At 38.6% G+C, this 19,716-nt stretch overlaps 1 protein-coding gene across 1 annotated transcript in view; it reads right to left on the bottom strand.

Moving 5' to 3' along the window:
- The window catches only part of LOC140154511 (uncharacterized), a 56,929-nt gene that overhangs the window by 13,810 nt on the left and 23,403 nt on the right, over positions 1-19,716 (bottom strand). Inside the window, exons 8-16 of the mRNA XM_072177079.1 lie at positions 15,194-15,282; positions 14,850-14,887; positions 14,161-14,243; positions 12,940-13,060; positions 11,600-11,787; positions 5,227-10,429; positions 4,569-5,171; positions 3,221-4,431; positions 1,310-1,465 (exon numbers count right to left, since the gene is read on the bottom strand). Of these exons, the coding sequence (XP_072033180.1) occupies positions 1,310-1,465; positions 3,221-4,431; positions 4,569-5,171; positions 5,227-10,429; positions 11,600-11,787; positions 12,940-13,060; positions 14,161-14,243; positions 14,850-14,887; positions 15,194-15,282 (7,692 nt within the window). The remainder of the gene's footprint in view (positions 1-1,309; positions 1,466-3,220; positions 4,432-4,568; positions 5,172-5,226; positions 10,430-11,599; positions 11,788-12,939; positions 13,061-14,160; positions 14,244-14,849; positions 14,888-15,193; positions 15,283-19,716) is intronic.

The following is a 19,716-nucleotide window of genomic DNA, read 5'->3' as shown; positions in this document are numbered from 1 at the left end:
TCAACGATATTTCATACACTTCCTATATCAAAGCAGCCAATCAGAAAAGCGGTTAGAAAAATACGAAACATGCATTGATTGTGTATATTGTGCACTCTGCATACTACGCACAGTGTTTCTTGCGCGTTCGCGTCGCATAGGATTGATTAATTTTTCGGGCGGGTTGATGCATTTATACTCGTTCCTATTTTCCAACATTTTTAGTGAGAATACGTCATAAAAACAGAAAAATAATGTGTTTTTTCTTCTTGTGTATGAAATAGGTTAATAAACTTGTATTACTTGTTGCTCGAGAAATTAGACAAAATAATACACTTGCGCTGATGTTGATGCGTCTAATGCACTCCACCCTTTGGGGCTCGTGCATTAGACTCATCAACATCAGCGTGTGTGCATTATTTTGTCTAATTTCTCTCCCGACAAGTAATACGCGTTTATTAACCTATAATTGCAGGGTTCTTTAGGGAACACAAAAATACCACAAATAGTGTGAAAAGGGAGTGGCGCATAAGCACTGACAAGTTGAGCGCTCACAGACGTGCGATGTCACCAGGTCAAAACACTGTAACAGTGTCAACTGATTCAAGCATGATCAGAGGGCACAGGCATCGAACTCTTCAATCTACAAAAATGTATGTATTTAATAATCTAACATTTTAACATTTAACATTATAATGAGTATAGGAAATAATTGATGTACATCACAGACACAGAAATAGATTGGAGAAGGCAGATTTACTTCCATGTGAAACCTAGATGAGAAAATCTGCCCTATTGTATTGTCATGAACAGGGGTCAAATAGTTCACATTAGGCTGACACTTACGGATAATTGGCATCTGAGGACTATTTGTATACCATGTTATTTGTAACATTGCATTGCACTCTGAGTGTAAACAATCACACACCAAGAGCAAGGTTTTCATCACATGACAAAGCAATCAAAAGACGCACATGTTGCTCACTTATAGGCAGGAGGTGAATTTGATATCTTACCATTACTGTTGAACATGCAGAGTTTCAGCTAGTCACCTGTCACTTTGGACAGACACTTTGCTCCTTGGACAGGTAAAATTAATGCCAGTGACATGCTAAAGTCTAAAAAATAATGCTTGAATAAATTATGTAAACCAAAAACAAGACCAGACAACAAATCAAGCCTATTACAATAGTTATTTGAACTGACTGAACCCCCCAAAGGGGCAGAGGTCTGGTGTTTGTTGTCAGGGTCAAAATTTGGATAGACAGTTTTGGTGAAAATGACAGGCACTTGTCAAATCCTAGCTAAGATCCTGCAAACATGTACTTACATATACAATTCTCTTAGCCAGCCTAGTAGCATTGGTTCCCATCCGATACTTTGCAATCATTTTTAAGGTGTCTTGGACATGGCCATCGTTCACTTTGTTCTGTTCCTCTCTCATTGGTTTGGTATAGGGCATGGTTGTACTGGGTGTGTCTGATTCCTTGAAGGATGGATGGCAAAAAGAATTACTTGCTTCAATGATTATTCTTTATATGAAGAGCTTATTTCCAAACCGTGTTAAGTCCACTATCCCATGTTTCTGATTTCCTTGTGTGATGTTGCAATGTTTTGTGATGCTAGGTATTATAATTTCAGTTGGATGCACCATTACAAAGCAAACAGTGGATGGACGCACAGTGACAATACTGGTGAGGCCTTTGTTTCCCAAATGAGAACAATAGTCTGCATATTGTTATGTAGCATTGTTATGGTAATTAAATAACGGCTTGTTGATGGTACAACTCATTGATTGCTAATGTTAAACTTGTCAAAGTAATTGTGTATCACACAAGTAAATGAGACACACAGGGTTGTGGACTTAACACGGTTTGGAAATAAGCTCTTCATATAATGAGTTTAAACTAGAATCTATTCATGAGTAGGATTAAGTAAGTCATGAGTAGAATCCTACATTCAGCAAGTCAACTGTGACTAGGTTTACACAGAAGCGATATTATACTACAGGTAATAAAATTCTCTGTACCTTTGTAACAATTTTATTGTTCATTTTTCATTCTTTACCATTAAAGGTGGGAAACCTGATTGACAGCCTCACCCCCCCCCCCACACACACACTTTATCCCCTCAAAATCAGTGGCGTACCGTGGCCGCTCCTACCCCGGGGGGCTGAAGAAAATTCAATTTTGCCGTCCCTTCCTCAACAGCCCGAAAAAGTTGACCCAATTTTTTTGGTGGTTTCAAAAAGTGAAGAGCAAAAATTATGTATAATATAATTTTTTCTAAATTTTTTATACTTTTCAAATTTTTCCGCCCTTTTTCTCTACTGAATTCTTTTTGCCGCCTTTCTTCTTCCGCCGCCCGCTCGCTTTGCCGCCTTCTTCTACCACCGCCTTTCGTTTTGGCACCCCTGCTTTTACCCCGAGGCTGGCGCCTAAAGCCCCCAAAATATGCGCATGAAAATGCAGATTTTGGTATGGGTGAAAGCTCATATTTTTCTCATTAACATATTGAAATTAGGTGTTCCAAATTGGTATATTTCCGGAGAAATAATAAAAAATACTGTCGAATTAGTCTCAACTGTGGTATACCACGTTTGAGACAAATTCAACAGTTTTTTGTTGATATCTTAGGAAATACACCAATTTGGAACTCCTAATTTCAATGTGTTAATTAGAAAATTAGGATCTCTCATATTAATTTATTACATGATCATGATGATTACCATTAATAAAAGAACTGTAGACAACCAGTATCACGCTGTATAAATTCCATAAGGAATTAGTCACATTTACGTGTTCTTTTTGCATGAATGCTTGAAAGGGACAACATTTAATGTTATACGTAAGTTCAAGTTGTAAAGAATTTGATTTTCCAAATATATCAGGTCACCTTCTGTTCATTATTCATGTCATGATGGATGGGTAAAATATTAGTCCAATATCTAAAGCAAGAATGTATAATACACTAGAAATTACATTTTAATGAACACAGCTGTCAATAGCATTACGATGTACACTGTGTGATGAACACCTGTGTGTGTGGCGTGGAAATGAATCCAACCATGCCAACTCACTTGTGATTGGTTAGTATTTTCATTAAGGTTGTGTGTTTGTGCTGTACTTTGAAATATGCACAGATGCGATCGCGGTGGGGTCGTGTACAGCTGTTGGCAGCTGTGTTCATTCAAATGAAATTTCTACTATTAATGTCACTCTTATGTATGAGATAGCCCTACCTTGAATTTCTTTTGTTTGGCAGCAATTTTATCCGGCATTTGCTTTTTTCTTCTTCGAGATGCCTCTTGCTGATCTTCTCCACTCACAGTAAAGTCTCCCCAGGCAGCGGCTACACCCCTTCCTCCTTGCTTTCTCTGCTCCTCTGATCTATTACCAGTTTTATCATCATCACTAATTGCACCCATCCTCTTGTTTCCACTATGTGCCGTCTTGCACATAGTGTTTTTCTCCGTCAAAGATTTCCAGACTTCAGTGGCCTCTTTTTGCATTGCTTTTTCCGACTTCTTATGATCCTTGGCTATGTTTCCCCATAGACTGCCAATTTTGTTGGCTGATTTCTGAGCAGTTGTGGTAGCTTGTGGTGTGGCTGGATCAGTCTCACTGGGCTTAACTTCTGCTTGTCCTTGAGACACATTGGGCAAATTGGTGGCAGATATACCAGGAGAGTGACTTGCTGAACTTCCTGTGGCTTTGCTAGTTGACGTTGATGATTGTTGACACCTACTTGAGGAATTGCTGTTATTTTGAAGTGTGGTAGATTGTTTAACTGTAGAAATTGCCCCGCCATGGACTGTAGCTGAAACTGTATCACTACGGTTTAATTGAGTTGATACAGAGATAGATTGCCCCTCAACTACACTAGATGAATTGGTATCACTGGTGCTACTTGATTGCACTGATCCCCATTGCTTGTTACTTTCATTCACCGGTGTCACACTATGTTTCATTGAAGGCTGCAACGTCTCCTCCTTAACAGACTTACAGCTGGATTTCTCACTGGAGTTAAGTGCACCCTTTCCTCGTTTCATTCTGAAATTACTATCTTTTGGTGGTGAAATAGTTTGGTTTGTTGATGCGACTGGGGAAATACCGGCTGCTGTGGATGGGGAAGATTCATCCATTAGGTGTGATGTCACTTTGATGGCACTTGCACTTTTCTCTGCTTTGGTGACTACAGATGAAGAATTTATTACTTTCATGTCACTTGCAACATCATCCCCTTCTTTGGTTCTTCCACTATGCCCTCCAGTTCCAGGAGACATACTGGTGACCTTCAGTGCTGACATTTCTGCTGATGGGAATAAGCTACTTGTCTCCTTGGGTTTAACCTCGGTAGCAGCAGCATTATCAATTTGAGCTTTATTCACTTCCGATGACCGTCTTTGCCATGACCGTGATCGTTTAAATCCCGACACCCTCATCTCCGTTGCTGGATCATTATCGCAGTTCGTTTTGAAGATGCTAGAAGATTGCTACATGGTTTTGTACTTACTTTATGCTTGACATTTTCTGATTTAGATGCAGTTTTTGACATCCGACTTTTAACATCATCATCATCCTTCTCACTTGTGACGACGCCTTGCTTCTCCAGTACTTCTAGTAAATCTTGATTTGTTTCTGGTTTTTTTCTTGATATTTTTGCGGGTTTAATTGCACTTTTCCCCATCTTTTCTTTCTTAACCTTATCAGGTTTAACACACTTGACCACATCTTCATCTATATTGCTTTCTTTTGTTTCATCTTTACCACTATTTGTCCTTTTCCTTGATCTCATGCCAGGTGTTACACCACCATCTTCTTTCGTACGCTCCTCTGGTTTGACACACTTATCTAATCCTTCTTTGGGTACATCTTTGTCTTCTGATGAGGAGGTATGTCTCATTGACCTAGTGCATCTTTTCTGTGGTAGACCATCTGCACTTTTACCATCTTTTTTAATGTGACTTATTCTTCTTCTTCCTCTTGTCATGATCAATGGTATTGGATCTACATCATTCTCATCCCCATCTTTAGTGGAGATATCAACATTTGCAGACTCTTTGTTGACACTGTCTTTTACTTGTTTATGCTTTCTTGCATTTCCTCTTTTCTTTCCTCGTTCACCATCATCTCCCCCTTCTTTCTCTGCATCCACAGTTTCTTCATCAGTATCCTTGTCATTAACAGCATCTTGGTAAGATTTTATGGGTAGGGTATCAAAAGTTCCATCATCTTTATCTTTCTCAACTGAGTTGGTGTCTTCTTTTTGCTCGTTCATTTTTGCCTGCTCCTTTTCCTCTTCTTTTCTTTCCTTGTTCATCACCAACATTTTCTTGATCAGCATGCTCATCATGTTTAATATCCGTTCCCTTGTGGCAAGATTTTACAGTTACAGTACCAGAAGTTTCATCAGACTTATCTTTCTTGACCGAGTTGTTGCTTCCTTTTGCTTGTACATTTTTGCCTGTTCCTTTTCCTCTTCTATTCTTTCCTTGTTCATCACCAACATTTTCTTGATCAGCATGCTCATCATGTTTAATGTCTGTTCCCTTGTGGCAAGATTTTACAAGCACAGTACCAACAGTTTCATCAGACTTATCTTTCTTGACCGAGTTGTTGCTTCCTTTTGCTTGTTCATCTTTGCCTACTCCTTTTCTTCTTCTTTTCTTTCCTTGTTCATCACCAACATTTTCTTGATCAGCATTCTCATCATCTTTAATATCTGTTCCCTTGTGGCAAGATTGTACGAGTACAGTACCAGAAGTTTCATCAGATTTATCTTTCTTGACCGAGTTGGTGCTTCCTTTGGCTTGTTTACCTTTCCTAGCCCCTTTCCCACTTCTTTTCTTTCCTTGTTCACCACCAACTTTGACATTTTCTTGATCAGCATTCTCATCACGTTTCACATCATGGCAATGCATTGTGGGAAGGGCATTGGTGGTATTTTGATTATTTTTCTTCTCAGTGTAGACTTCATCAGCAGCATTTTCTTGCTTATTTTCTGCATCTTTTTTCTTCCAACTTTTATTCTGCTCTTGCACGTCTTCTTTGGAAGTATCATCCATCTCTGTTTTGACCCTTTTGTGATTCTTGTTCTCATCTTTATTGTTTAAAGAGTCACTTTCTTCAATGGGACTTATGTTCCTCTCAGTCACTTGTCCTTCGTCAGATAGCATATCTGCATCATTTGCTTTCATATCTGGAGAACCATCACCCTGGCTTTGTATGACAGACATATCTTGCTCAGCCGAGGCTTCAATGATTGCATCCGCATTTTTAACATCATAATTGGAAGCACTAGTGTTACTTAACCTCTGATTGATCTGTGATGAAGGCACATCTCCAGTGTCAAATGACATCCGATTGTCTTCTGATGAAGGGACCTGACCAGTGTCATCAGACATTTCACTGTCCTTTGATAAAGGCACTTTAACATGGTTACCTGAATTGTCATTGTCTTTTGATGAAGGTACCTTGCCACCAGCCCTGCTACCCTTTTTAGCAACAGTATTGATGCCACTTGGGCCAGCTATCTCCCCATCCTCTTCAGTAAAGTTATCTGTAAGACAGCGTGCAGCCTGAAACAAATGTCCTGTTGGATGCGGCGGAACGGCAACTGCATGCCTCGGGGCTACAGCATGAAAGTTCCTTGGAGAAGGAATGAGGTTAAGTCTTTGTTGAACAGTATCCATGCTGTCATCGTCTTTTAGTGGTGATATTGCATCTGGCATAGGAGGAGTTGGGAGAGGCGATATAGCACGTGGCGGAGGAGTAGTCAAGGGTGATACCATTCTAACTTGGTTTGACAATCTACTGGTGCTCCTTGTCAAGAGGGATCTCAATGGACTTGGTGGCAATGGAGTTACAAGTGGCGGCATTGGTGGTAGATCAGGTAGACTCAATGCAGACAATGGTCTTTCCATTACAGGTGGGGTTTCAGATGGTGAAATTGGTAGTGGAGATAACGACCTTTCCCCGTCAAAATTTTGAAAAGGTTCTGGCAGAGGGGACACGGGCGACATATGACGATGTGCATCTCGTTCTTCAAATAATTGTGGTAGTGGAGACACTCTTCCTTGGGGTAAGGCATAATTCTGGAATGGTTCTAGAATTGGTGGGTCAGGGGCATTCAATCCTGGTGATGGTGTGTTACTCCTAGCTAGTGCACTCTGGTCACCGAGTTCTTCATGTTCATTATCATCATGATTGGAGGCATTTCCTGCTCTGTTTTTGAATGAGCAAGTTCCTTCAGACTGGGCATTTTTAAGCTTTTTGACTACTTTTCCATCTCTACCAGAATTGTCTTCATTCTTTGACCTCGTTCTTTTGGTGTTCAGATTCCTTTTATTCTTGTTGCCATCTTCAAGATTGTTGCAGTCTTCCCTTGGTCTTGCATTGGATGTATTACTTCCACTCTGTCCCGCATTGGTGGTTGAATTCTCTACATTTTGATTAAGTGCTTGCAATCTTGTTATCCTCTTACCAGGGGCAGGATTCAAGGGTTTTTTCTTTGGTTTGCCATTAGAGTCCTTGTTAAAATCTACATTCTCACTATTAAGTTCCTTGTTCACCTTTCTCAAATCTGCCTTCTCACCATCAAAGTCCTTGCTTGTATTCTTCATATCTGTTTTCTTACCATTAAATTCCTTGCTTTTCTTCTTCAGATCTGTTTTCTCATCATCAAATTCCTTCTTTATTTTCTTCAAATCCACTTGTTCATTTACAGATTCCTTTTTCATCTTCTTTAAATCTGCCTTACGTGGTTCCGACATGGATCTCGTAATCCGTACTTGTTTTGGAGGATCCTGCCGCCGAGCTGACATTGAGCGAGTTCTTCTTTTGGGTGCTTCTACGCTATTCGAATCAGTCGTACTTTCCAGAGAGCTTTGTTGCTCAACAAAATCCGACTGATTTGACACGTCTGAACATGATGATGTTGATGACATTGATCTTGTTCTTCTTCTATTATAAAAACTTCTAGTTGATATAGGTTCTGCAAACTGAACCTCCTCTTTCACTTTTGTATTGCTTTCCACTGAGGTTTCACCAGTTTGAGCAACATTTTGGACGTCCTCATTATTTTGATTCTTTTCTGCACTTGTTTCTGATTTCTCTTCTTCACTACTCCTGCTATCTGGTCTTCTTGATCTTACAATCCTGGGAAACACATCTGCTTCGTCATCATTGTTTTTAACTTGATTTTGAGCCAACTCATTGTTATTTTGATTCCCTTTCTCAATGTCTAACGGTATATCATTGGCACTGTCATCTGAACTTTGAGACTGCATTTTTGTCTCAATCTCTGTATTGGTTACATCAAGCTTTGTCTCAACAGCAGATCTTCTTTGCAACTCCGAACAACTAGCATCGTTACCAGAAGAATGTTGATGAGAACTTTCTAAGGAAGAACTATTTCTTGTTTGCACATCTGCGCCATTGACATCAGTACTGTCAACATCAGGCTTTGCTTTAGCAGCAGATCTTGTTTGTAATCCAGAACAACCAGCCTCTCCTTCAAGAGATTCCTGGAAAGAACTTTCTAAAGAACTACCTCTTACGGATTCAAAGGATGCAGACAGATTCTGTATAGAACTCCTTGTGGATCTTACAGGAAAGAAAGGATTGGTACGGGTATCTCCTGTAGGCGTGTCATCTCCAGAACTACTGCTGCTGCTGAGCTTCTTCCTCGGAGAACTGCGTACAGGCGATATTGGTTTTAGAAACTTTTTACGGAATGCTGAATCATCTGGTGAGAGGGCAAGATTTTCTGCTCTGATGGGAGGACTTGATGGAATCTTCAGGAGGACACTCAAATTGGATTGCTTATTATCATTGGCTGATTCTGTAGGTGATAGAGATGTTGTCAACTTTTCTCTTTCAGATGGTACTCCATGCTTGGAGTCACTTGTGGATTCCTCTTCCTCATCAAAAATTGATGTGGGATCACTTCTTGCACACTTTTCCGATTCTTTGGTCTGTTCATCCTCAGATTCATCAGACGAATCGTTCAGTTTCTTTGCTTTCTTTACATGTTTCCTAAAATCATATTTTTGCCTGTTGTGTGTATTGAGAGGTTTATCCCCATCACTGTAAAATGCTCTCGTTTGGACATCTTCATCTTCTGTTGTTTCATCTTTATCTTCTGTTGTTTCATCTTTGCATCGTTTTGGCACTCGCTTTGATCGGCGAGGATACCGTTTTGTTTCAAACTCTGTGTCTGTATTTCTTCTCTGCCGTGGTAACATCTCCAGCGCCTGTGATTTCTTATCTTGAGCAGAATTGCGTGCTACCTCATCACTCTCAAGTTCCTTCTTAGATGCCTCCTTTCTTGTTGAAGGCTTATTACTGGTAGCACTCCCTTCTTGTTCATTAGCTTGCCAATCATCGTCTGATGAATCACTCAAAAAAGCTTCATCTTTACCAGGTGCTTTGTCATTATTTTTTCCTGCACATGTTTCAGCTTCATCCTCATCAGATGTGCCGCTTAATGTTGTTTTGATATTTGTTTTCACAGGAACTTTTTCATCATTTGGAATCTTCTTTTCATGTGAGTTGTTAACTTTCCCCCTACGTATGACTTTTTTTGTTTTACCAGTTTCCTCCTCTGATGTGTCACTCAAAGTTGCACTAGCTTTCATGTTCTTCTGCATAGGACCTTTGCTATTGCTTGATGGCGTCTTTTCGGACCCGCTAGTACCCGACTGTGATTGACTTCTCGTCCTTGGAGGACTCTTCCTTGATTTTCCTCCTTCATCATTAGAAGTATCACTGTCTGTGCTTGTCTCATTTTTCTTAACCGATACATTCTTTTTCGACAAATGTTCTCTCGTCGACTGCCTTCTTGAAAACGACTTCTTTGATTTAACAAACCGTGTAGTTTTGTTTGCTTTAGTAGTTTTGTTTGATTTAGATACAGTGGATTTATTTTCAGGTGATTTTTCAGTGCTACTGTGACCTGATTGAGATTGAGTTCTTGTTCTTGTCCTAAAAGCAATAGATGCCTTAGCCTCATCATCATCAGATGAATCCATGTCTGTGGTAGATGTTAACCTATCACATTGTTTTATGTTCTCTGCTTTCCCAGCTGGTTGCTGTCTTTGGGAACCCACATTTGTATTTGGTTTTGCCACATCTACTACCTTCTTCTCTGATTCATTCTTTCTTATACCTCGCTTAGTTCCTGTTCCTCTAATCTCCTTCATTACAGGTCTTGCATTGGTGCTTGCAGTTTTTCTGGATGTCTGAAATTTTCTTCCAACACGCAAGCTTCTTGTTTGCATATCCAACGTCTTACCACGGAGGGCAGATGTGTTCTTTGTATCTTCTTGATGAGGTTTGCTGTCACCTTGTGACTCTGTCAACTTGAGTTGTGCATCTATTTCATCTGCTACATGAGACATCATCTCGGAACCACTCAGGTTGTCCTCACTGCTGCTTTCTTGTTTTACCTAACAAGTAAAAAGTCAAAAGGTTATGAAAAGAACATTACAATTTTGTATTATGAAACAGCCAAGTTAAACATGCCCCCAGCCACATGTATTGTGTTTCAATCGGGGTACACACAAGTAACAACCGGGGACACTATTTGTCTACATAAGTGGGGACATTTTGAATACACACTTCATATTTTTTGGGTACAGACAAGGAGTTGGTGTCCCTGGTTGATTTTATTGCATTTTTGAGCTTTTCTATGGGTAGTGTGTATGCAGAAATAGTCTCTACAAAAGGGGGACGTCTCCAGTTGATAAATGTCCTTAGTTGTGACGGTGTTTACAAGCCCACCCACACATTTGCAGACATGCATCCATGTGAATTGCCTTCCATTTACAACAGGAGGAAGCAAGTGCGGACTGTGTGTATCAATTACACATCAACATGCTGAGGAAAATATCACCCATTTCTTGTAGCAAACACTACTACACAACAAGCAGCTGAGTACAGGGCCTTACAATGGCGGATGTAGCGCTCAAATGCATTGCAACAAATTTGTTATGCCATTACAAATGAAAAGAAATCATGGAGCCTCTCTGTAGCAGGCATGATAACATGTTTCAGACTTGTTTGGTAATACTGCAAACCAGCCTGTACAAACTTACATAGCCACACATACATTCTCTATATATGTGACATGATCAAGGGGAATGAGTCACATGTCGACCCTGGTCGAAAATGAGGTTTACATGTTTCTAAAGAGGACAATTAGAGCTTTCAGAAACTGAAAACCCAATGTCGATCACGGCTTTTCTTTGCAAAGTTACGCAATTTATCAATCGCTGAAAACAATATAAAACAAAAGAATTTTAACACTTTCTTTGCCAATATCTCAAAATCAATATAAGTGACATCCGACTCATTTCCCTTGATCGTGTCACATATATGCATACTTTTGATTTATCATATCAGAGACTACAGTGATTTTACCTTCCTCGAGTCAGTAACAACAGTGCAAACATCAGTGATCACATCATTAAATCGTTTGAATTTAATCAAAGCACTGGCGTATAGACATGCGCGTTTGAAGGCGGTGCGTAAATATGTACGCCAAACTACGCCAAACTACGACCTGCACATTCTGACGTCACTGACTTGAGGAATACAAATAGACTACAGCTACTCACTTTCTGGCCAATGACTCCAGTTTTCCTTGTCAGAGGCAGCGGTCCGTTGGCAGCATTTCTCCTTTCTAGTATGCTTTGTATCTTCCTCCCATATGGGGTGTCATGCTCCTCCTGTATGTTCACTGGAGTTTCTGGTTTTTTCTGAGTGTTGACATCATCATCTACATCACTGACTGACTCCATGCTCACTGTAAACATAACAATCAAACGATCATTGAATCAATGAATCATACAATCCATTATACTCATCTAATCAATCAAAACAATCATTCAAAATCATTACTTGATATCAACCATCAATCAATCAATATCCAATCAACCCATCACATAGACTTCTCCATAGTCCCACTTGCTCATCGTTCATACTCCAGCTATTGTATTATACATAAACCCTGATTTGTTTTAATTTGTGCACTTCAGCTTTAATACTGTAAAACACTTTAATTTTGTGGGTACTTAATTTCGTGAATCGCTAAATATTCGCCATTTTCGCGAGTACTTAATTGATAAATTTTCCACATCTGATATTTTCAGCAACCATACTACCTCCATTTGCTGGCTCTCGGACTTTCATTTGATTTTTGCTAAAATGCTTAACATGGGTGTTAATGAAAAAGTTATCCCAGAACTGGGTCTGGCTTGTAATTGGTCATCCAGATCACAATGATTTAAAACCTCCGGGTATATGCCATAATTGCCATTACCCAAATCGATTTATGACAGTCCCAGGAATATACCTGGTTTTCACTAACTACAGTGTACACAACTATCTGTGGATTTTGCGGTGCTTTTGAGTTGGCGCGAAAGTTAAACTCTCACTTGATACTTGTGCTAGTTAGATTGGACTAATACAAACCGTTTATGATTATTTATTGAATACTTTACTTGTGATAAATATTTGTATAATTTCTAGTTCAACTGAATGCGTTCATTGAGACTAATAACACATTTTCAATATCTCAATAATCGACTATGGCATATAGTCCGTCTTGTCTCAAGTTGGATTTTGCAGTGGCAGATTCGAATTGCGCACACTAACCTAATCCAACGGGGTGTATAAACACAAATAGAAGCGCTATTTGTCCGTACGCTGGTGGTGCAACCGCAAAAATGCACTGATTAGAATCTGCCAGAGTTCCCACAGACCTTCTACTGTAATAAGACCTATTTACAAACTTGAAGACCAACAGATAGTACACTGTACTGGAAATCATCTTCTAACCACTCCTCACCAAGCCAGCATGACTGGCTCCCTTCTTCCTGAACAAATGCTGTAGTTTTCATTTTCATTTACAAAAATGAGTCACAGACAGACACAAACACACACACAGGATACTTACCATCAGAGTTGTCAGCCATCTCCTTCACATCACCTGCCTTTTTGGGTAAGAACTGTGGAGCCATACGAGGCACACTTATGTTATGCTCAATCAAGCGAGTCCTTAGCCGTAGTATCGTTGCCTACAAGTAAATCACATCAATAGTTTGAGTAATGCTGAAGAAAGGTACAAGTCCTCAAATAATTGAAAGATGCAAGTTTCGGTCTATTTGCATCAGATTTTATGTGAAAATGCTTAAAATCACACTCATTCATGTTAAACCAATTGGAAACTTTTGTGTGAAAACTACAAATTGATTCTATACAGCTGTCAAGAAAGTTATTATTATTAAAGCTGAATTAATGAAAAATTGCTTGAAACAGAAAATATGTAGTGAAGCCCTGGAAATCATCTCTTAAGTTTACAGCTAATAACAGATATTAAAATAGTGGTCCATGTTGCAAATTGGCTTCAACCAATTAAACCAAATGAGAATATCAGAAATAAACAATTACAACAACTACAAAAACAATGCTATAGCCAGATTAGGCCCAAAAAAATTGTTGTGTTGCCCTCAGCAACCGACCCTAAATTTTTTTAATGATGATTTTTACAGATATGTTTTTAAAAAAAATCGATGTTTTCACTTAAAATTAATATTTTACATACATACATACATGAGAGCTTTTGTTACACCCCATTTCAAAAGATCACAGCGTGAAAAACCAAAACATATGCAAAATATATACAAGAAACAATTGAAAAACAAAAGAAAAATGAAGCATGAAGCAATCAAAATTATGTTTGCGGAAACAGGTGGGTTTTGAGGCCTTTTTTAAAGGCAGAGACTGTTTGAGCACTTCACACAGATGACGGTAAATTGTTCCAGATCAGAGGTGCATTGTAGGTAAATGCCTTGTCGGCAGCGGATTTAAAAGTCCAACTGCGTATGATCGGCACATTCAAACGTGTGCGATCTGAGGCGGATCTAAGACTAGTCTTAAATTGATTATCTATCCAGTATCCAGTAGTCAAAATTGACAAATGTCCCTTAAAAGCATTACTTAATATTTGTGAGGATTTTAAAACTGAAGATTAAAAAAAAAAGGATAATCGACCGAATCGAATCCAACTTTCCCATTTTTCCCACTTGAGGGCAACACAACAATTTTTTTTGCCTTAGGCCTGATAGAAAGTCTTTGTCAATTTTGAGGAAATGAATCTTAAGACTTGATTAATTACCTTTGCTTTCTCAAGGCTGGTTGCCATTGTTCTCGTCTCTTTTTTCACTTGGGCAATCTCATTTTTGTGGTCTTCTGAGTTGACTGTCAATACAACAAAATATACACTTGTGCAAGTAATTCTCATATCACACACACACAAAAGCCATTCAATAGTATCATTACTAACGATACACACACATCCCGGCAAAGCCATGTTAGTAGCGGGTCAGCGGGACAGTTTTGCAATTTTTCCAACCTTGGAAATGTCCACTGATAACAAGCTACTATGACAGCGATCAAGCACGGATATATCACAACCAAAGTTCCACATAAAACAGAATGGACAGGTGCAGCCTGTCCTGCAGACTCGTTGCTTTTTGCCTGAATTTTACACACTGCTTGTAGTCTTTGCACAATCACTCCCAAATGTTTGAATACCAGAGATTCGTCTCATCAGTGATTTTCAAACACCTGCTACTATGCTACAATATTTACCTACATGGCTACCTATAAAATTAGCTTAGTTCTAAACTTTCTCTCAGCATGTAACTTGCAGAGATATTTTCTTTCACATAAGACTATAGCTTAATTTTAATTCAGTTAATGTAAAGTAAATCTGACTGATATACACATGCTTCTAGTATATATATATATATATTTGGAAGAAAACTATTTTCAAGAAATCTTGCGGATATAAAAGTTACTTACATTTCCTCTTGTCTAAAATTGCTTGCAGGTTTTTCACTCTGTTAAAGAAAAAGGAAAAATAAAGGTAATCACTATAATCAAATTAAGTAATTCTTGGCCAACACACGCGAATATAGCGTGGTACAGAAGAAAGTATACACGCGCCTTACACTGCGTACACGCTTAGTACACTACATGGACGAAACGAGCATGTTCCAGTTTGGCCAAGAATTACTTAATTTGATTATTGTTGGAACATCCAAGTGAATGAACGAATGAATAGATGGATGGATGTACAAATGTATGAATAAAGAATGACTAAGTAAGTAAATAATTGCTGTAAGTAAATGAAAGAGCAGTCTTACTTGATCTTAGCTTCTGCCGCTTCTTTCTTCTGCATTGTCAGTGTCTTCTCCAGTTCATTTATCTGGATCCTATATTGTTGAGTACCAGCCTGCAAACAAAATCAATTTAAGTACAAAATTTATCATGAAATTTGGCAAATTTCCTCTATAATATGCCCTAACTACAAAACAAATTTTGTGTTCTTTTTGAAAGTTTATTTTCAAGACTTAGGCCTAGGACCTGGTGTGCCATACAAAAGTATATTCCAAGGAAGATACTGTGAACAATTTTTTAAATGCTTATATCATAATTGCTGATTTTTGCATTATGACGAATATCACTTTGCTGAGTGCAAGTAGTGATCAAGGCAAAAACAACTTTCACTGTTAAAAATATTTGGCAATGTTGCCCTGTTTACATAATAATATAATAGCTATGGATTTGGATTCTATTCATCAATATACCTTGATCGCAATTATAAAATACTTAGTAGTAAAATCCAAGATAGATTTAATTTGTTGACAATGGCATTCACTTATCACAGAGATGCCAACATTAACATCCAGAAATAACGCTTTCAATCCCATCAATTGAAAAACCAATTTAACCCCTGCAGAATAAATGCTGTGGTCCGGCGCGTTGGTAAGGCCTATTGTGTGAATTTGTGTACTGTTGCCAAGTCACGTGGTACACAGGCGATGTTTTGCATTCCGATCATTTCTTGTTTCGTCATTATTTTGTCAGATTCAACAAGACTAGGTTGTGTTTAAAAATTTTCTTTTCGGAAGTTTTTAGTTTGCATATTTTTACAATTTAACCATCGCTCATAAGTAGTAATCCCAGTAGCTTTATATATTAATTTGGAAGTGTATTTACAACAATATTTTGTATGTGGACCGTGTTTTCATTGATGGTTTTCGCCGGAAAAATACAACAAAATATATGCGGGCGGTTTGGAATTTCAAGAACTTTGAGTGGAACATTGGGAGAAAAGGAGCCTACCACCAGCTGGATCGAATTTTATGTATATTGCGCTATCACCGAGAGCATCTCGCCAGGTGCATGGCTGATAATTCATCAGTTATGAAAGTACAAGTGCGATCATAGGCTAATGATATAGTCCAGTTTGGTTCCCTTACGATTCCACAGTCTTTTTTACATGAACGGAAAATCGTTGTTGAATTTACGCACGAAACAACTAGCTGCAGCAATCAAGTAAAGTCATCAATATTATCATAGTGATGGTATTGCGGCAAGTGGAAATTGTGACATTGTCTGGGATTCTCTTAAATATTTTATAAAATAAACCCGAGTGATAGAGAGGCGAAGTTGCTGGTATTTTAAATGCGGAATGTGACAATTTTACGTGAACGGGTCACCCAGCGTCGGGCGTTATCCGGCAGCGGTGTTGAGAGCAGTCAAGATGATGAGTTGATTCGGTGAGAAATTTGCTTTTATAATCAATCCCGGTTTTAGTAGCAGGCCTAGGCCTAAAGCCTAAAAGGTAGAACACATTTGTAAAAAATGGGCATTGGAAGTATAAATAACATTGGGTCGAAAAGCGATTTATTTTATAATTTCACTTGACACGGTTTTTAAGTTTTTCAAACTGTGATATTCACACAAGCAGAACGCAAAACCCGGGCGCAAAACCAGGTTGCCAAAAAATTTCTGCTTGAATTGCTGGCCAAATAATCAAAAAGTCTCCAAAAATGTTTTAATTTGGTTTAACTTTATGGGAGCCAAATGTTAAAAAGTCGCAAAAATTTTCCTTAATCATTGGTTTTTTGAGACCAGGAAATTGTCAAAAGTCGCAAAAATAAATATAAAAAAAAAAATTAATAAATAAATAAAAATCGAAATTCGCCCAATTGCGTAAATTGTTTACCGTCAATCAGTCCTGGGGATTTTGCAAATAGCCAATTTCTGTATGCTATCAACAGATTATTGATCAACCCATTTACGAGAAATTACATAAGTTATTTATTAATGGAATGACGCTCATTCGAACATGTATCACATAAACAAAGATATTTACATTGTTGAAATTATGATATCAAGTTGTGTCCGAAACGAAATTTGAGTGCCAATAAGGAGCAGTTATGATTAAAATGTTTATTATTTAGTTTAATTATGGGTTTTCACATATAATTTGCATCGCTCACATAATGTATCAACTTAATTGAGAGAAAAACATCGGACTTCTGCAGGATGAAATAGGCGTGTGTATAGGTTGCAGAATTCACATGCTTGATTTTATCGAATCCATGGACGGAAAGATCAATGCCTGGTTAAAAACACATGTGTCAGTAACAGCAACCATGGGATATGGGTTTAAAAACTAACTGTATTGTTGTTGCTGCAATAAATTCCAGGGCATTGCAGGGATTATAAAATAATCCCAGGGTTTCAGTCCTGAAAAGGTAAAGAGGCGGAGCCATGCGAGATGTGCTGTGACTCCTGCTTTGCATAATGCCCCTGCTTTGTCCAATCGTGGACAGGAGTCATTCACAGGCAGCGCTTTTGGGGCGCTATGATTTTCGGTAGTTAGTGTCGGGAAAATTTACAAGCAGTTTGTATTCCCATCCGAAGTTGAAAATAATAATAAAATAAGATAAAATCTAGCCAAGATATGGCCAAGAGATCGTAAACAGGTGTTGGGCGATATGCAATATAGTAACATCGCTTGTGGTGCATTAGTGATGCGCGGTATATGATATCCTGATATTACAAGTGGGATATTCGTGAATCATTTAGTCTGATTAAAGAATGTTAGTGGCTCTTGGAAAAGCTTGAATTACTGGAAGTCAAATTTTGGTTGGATTTTCATGACAATTCCTGGAAAATTGTTTAAAGCAATCGGTAAGGGTTAGGATATGTGAACAGATTTCCTTTCTGGCATAAAATACTAACATCGAAGGGCAGCATTATAATTTAACAATTTTGGAGGTCGTTTTTCTGACAGATGCAAAGGTTGTTGGATTTTGGTCATTCAAGGCAATCGGTGAAGGTCAAAGTTAAGAGTCCTTCGTATGCAAATTACAGAAAATATTAACAGTGAGTAGCAGCCCTATAATTTAACAATTGGAAGACCGTTTTATGGGTTTTCTGACATATGCATAGGTGTTGGCATTTAAGGAATTCATAGAAGATGTATCATCAGGAAAGCAAAATTGTAGAGTCATCTGATGTAAAACAACTAAACAAGTTTGGTAGATCTTGGTACGATTCCTTTTACTTGCCCAAATTAACTCGCATAGTTTTTACTAGATTTGGTTTTACTACTTGGCAGCATCTTTGTGAAGCTCGCCTAGATAGTGGGAACAGAGCACACTGCCTTTCCACTTGGACCTTCTGGCATATTTAAAAAGTTGAAAATAAAATAAAGAGGTAAATAAATAAACAAAATAAATGGAAAAATAATCATGTTCAAGATCAATTCAATTTTCAACTCCTTAGTATATAGTAAGGTAGTTTTATTAAGCTTAAGCTCAGTTGTAGCCAAGATATTCAACAAAATGATTCTCAATAGGATCAGGCCTGAAGTAGACAAAGTGCTTAGGATCAACCAGAATGGTTTCAGGGTAGGCCGAACAACAGTAAGCCACATACTGGCCCTAAGGAGGATCATTGAAGGAGTGAAGGCCAAAACCTGCCTGCAATAATAACTTTCATAGACTTCAGGAAAGCCTTTGATACCATTCATAGAGGAAAGATGCTGCAAATTCTCAAAGCCTATGGAATCCCTAATCAACTTGTGGAAGGTATAGCAAGAATGTATGAAGATACCACAGTAAAAGTAGTTTCTCCAGATGGAGAAACTGATCTGTTTGATATACTTGCTGGTGTACTGCAAGGAGGCACCTTGCCCCATACCTCTTTGTGGTGGTTTTGGACTACGCATTGAGGGAGGCAGTCGAAGGCAGAGAAGAGCAGCTTGGATTCCAGCTGGAAAAGAGAAGAAGCAGACGAATAGGACCTGAAGTGCTAACAGATTTAGACTTTGCAGACGACATAGCCCTACTTTCAGAGGAAATCCACCAAGCACAAGAGCTACTGCAAAGGGTTGAATCATCTGTTGGAAAAGTTGGCCTCAAAATGAATGCTTCAAAAACAAAGTTCATGTCTTTCAACCATAGTCAAGAGATATCTATGCAGACAAACAATGGCACCAAACTAGATGAGGTGAGCGACTTCAAGTATCTGGGTGCATGGATGGCTAGCACGGAAAAAGACGTAAAAACACGCAAAGCAGCTGCATGGAGAGCATGTAACAGCCTCAACAAAATCTGGAGGTCAACTCTCCCAAGGAAATTCAAGACTCGTTTATTTTCTGCTACTGTCGAATCTGTACTAACCTATGGATGTGAAGCATGGACCATGTCTCCCAAATTATGTAAAGAACTTGATGGTTGCTACACAAGAATGCTTAGAGCAGTTTACAACATCAATTGGAAGCAGCACATCACAAACAAAGAGCTGTATGGGGACCTACCAAAACTTTCACAGAAGATCAGAGAGAGGAGGACACGCTTTTGGCTGG

This window comes from Amphiura filiformis, chromosome 6 (genome assembly GCF_039555335.1).
Source record: "Amphiura filiformis chromosome 6, Afil_fr2py, whole genome shotgun sequence".
NCBI lineage: Eukaryota > Metazoa > Echinodermata > Ophiuroidea > Amphilepidida > Amphiuridae > Amphiura > Amphiura filiformis.
Note: the sequence above shows the minus strand (reverse complement) of the source record. Positions and strands in the feature narration are given on the sequence as shown.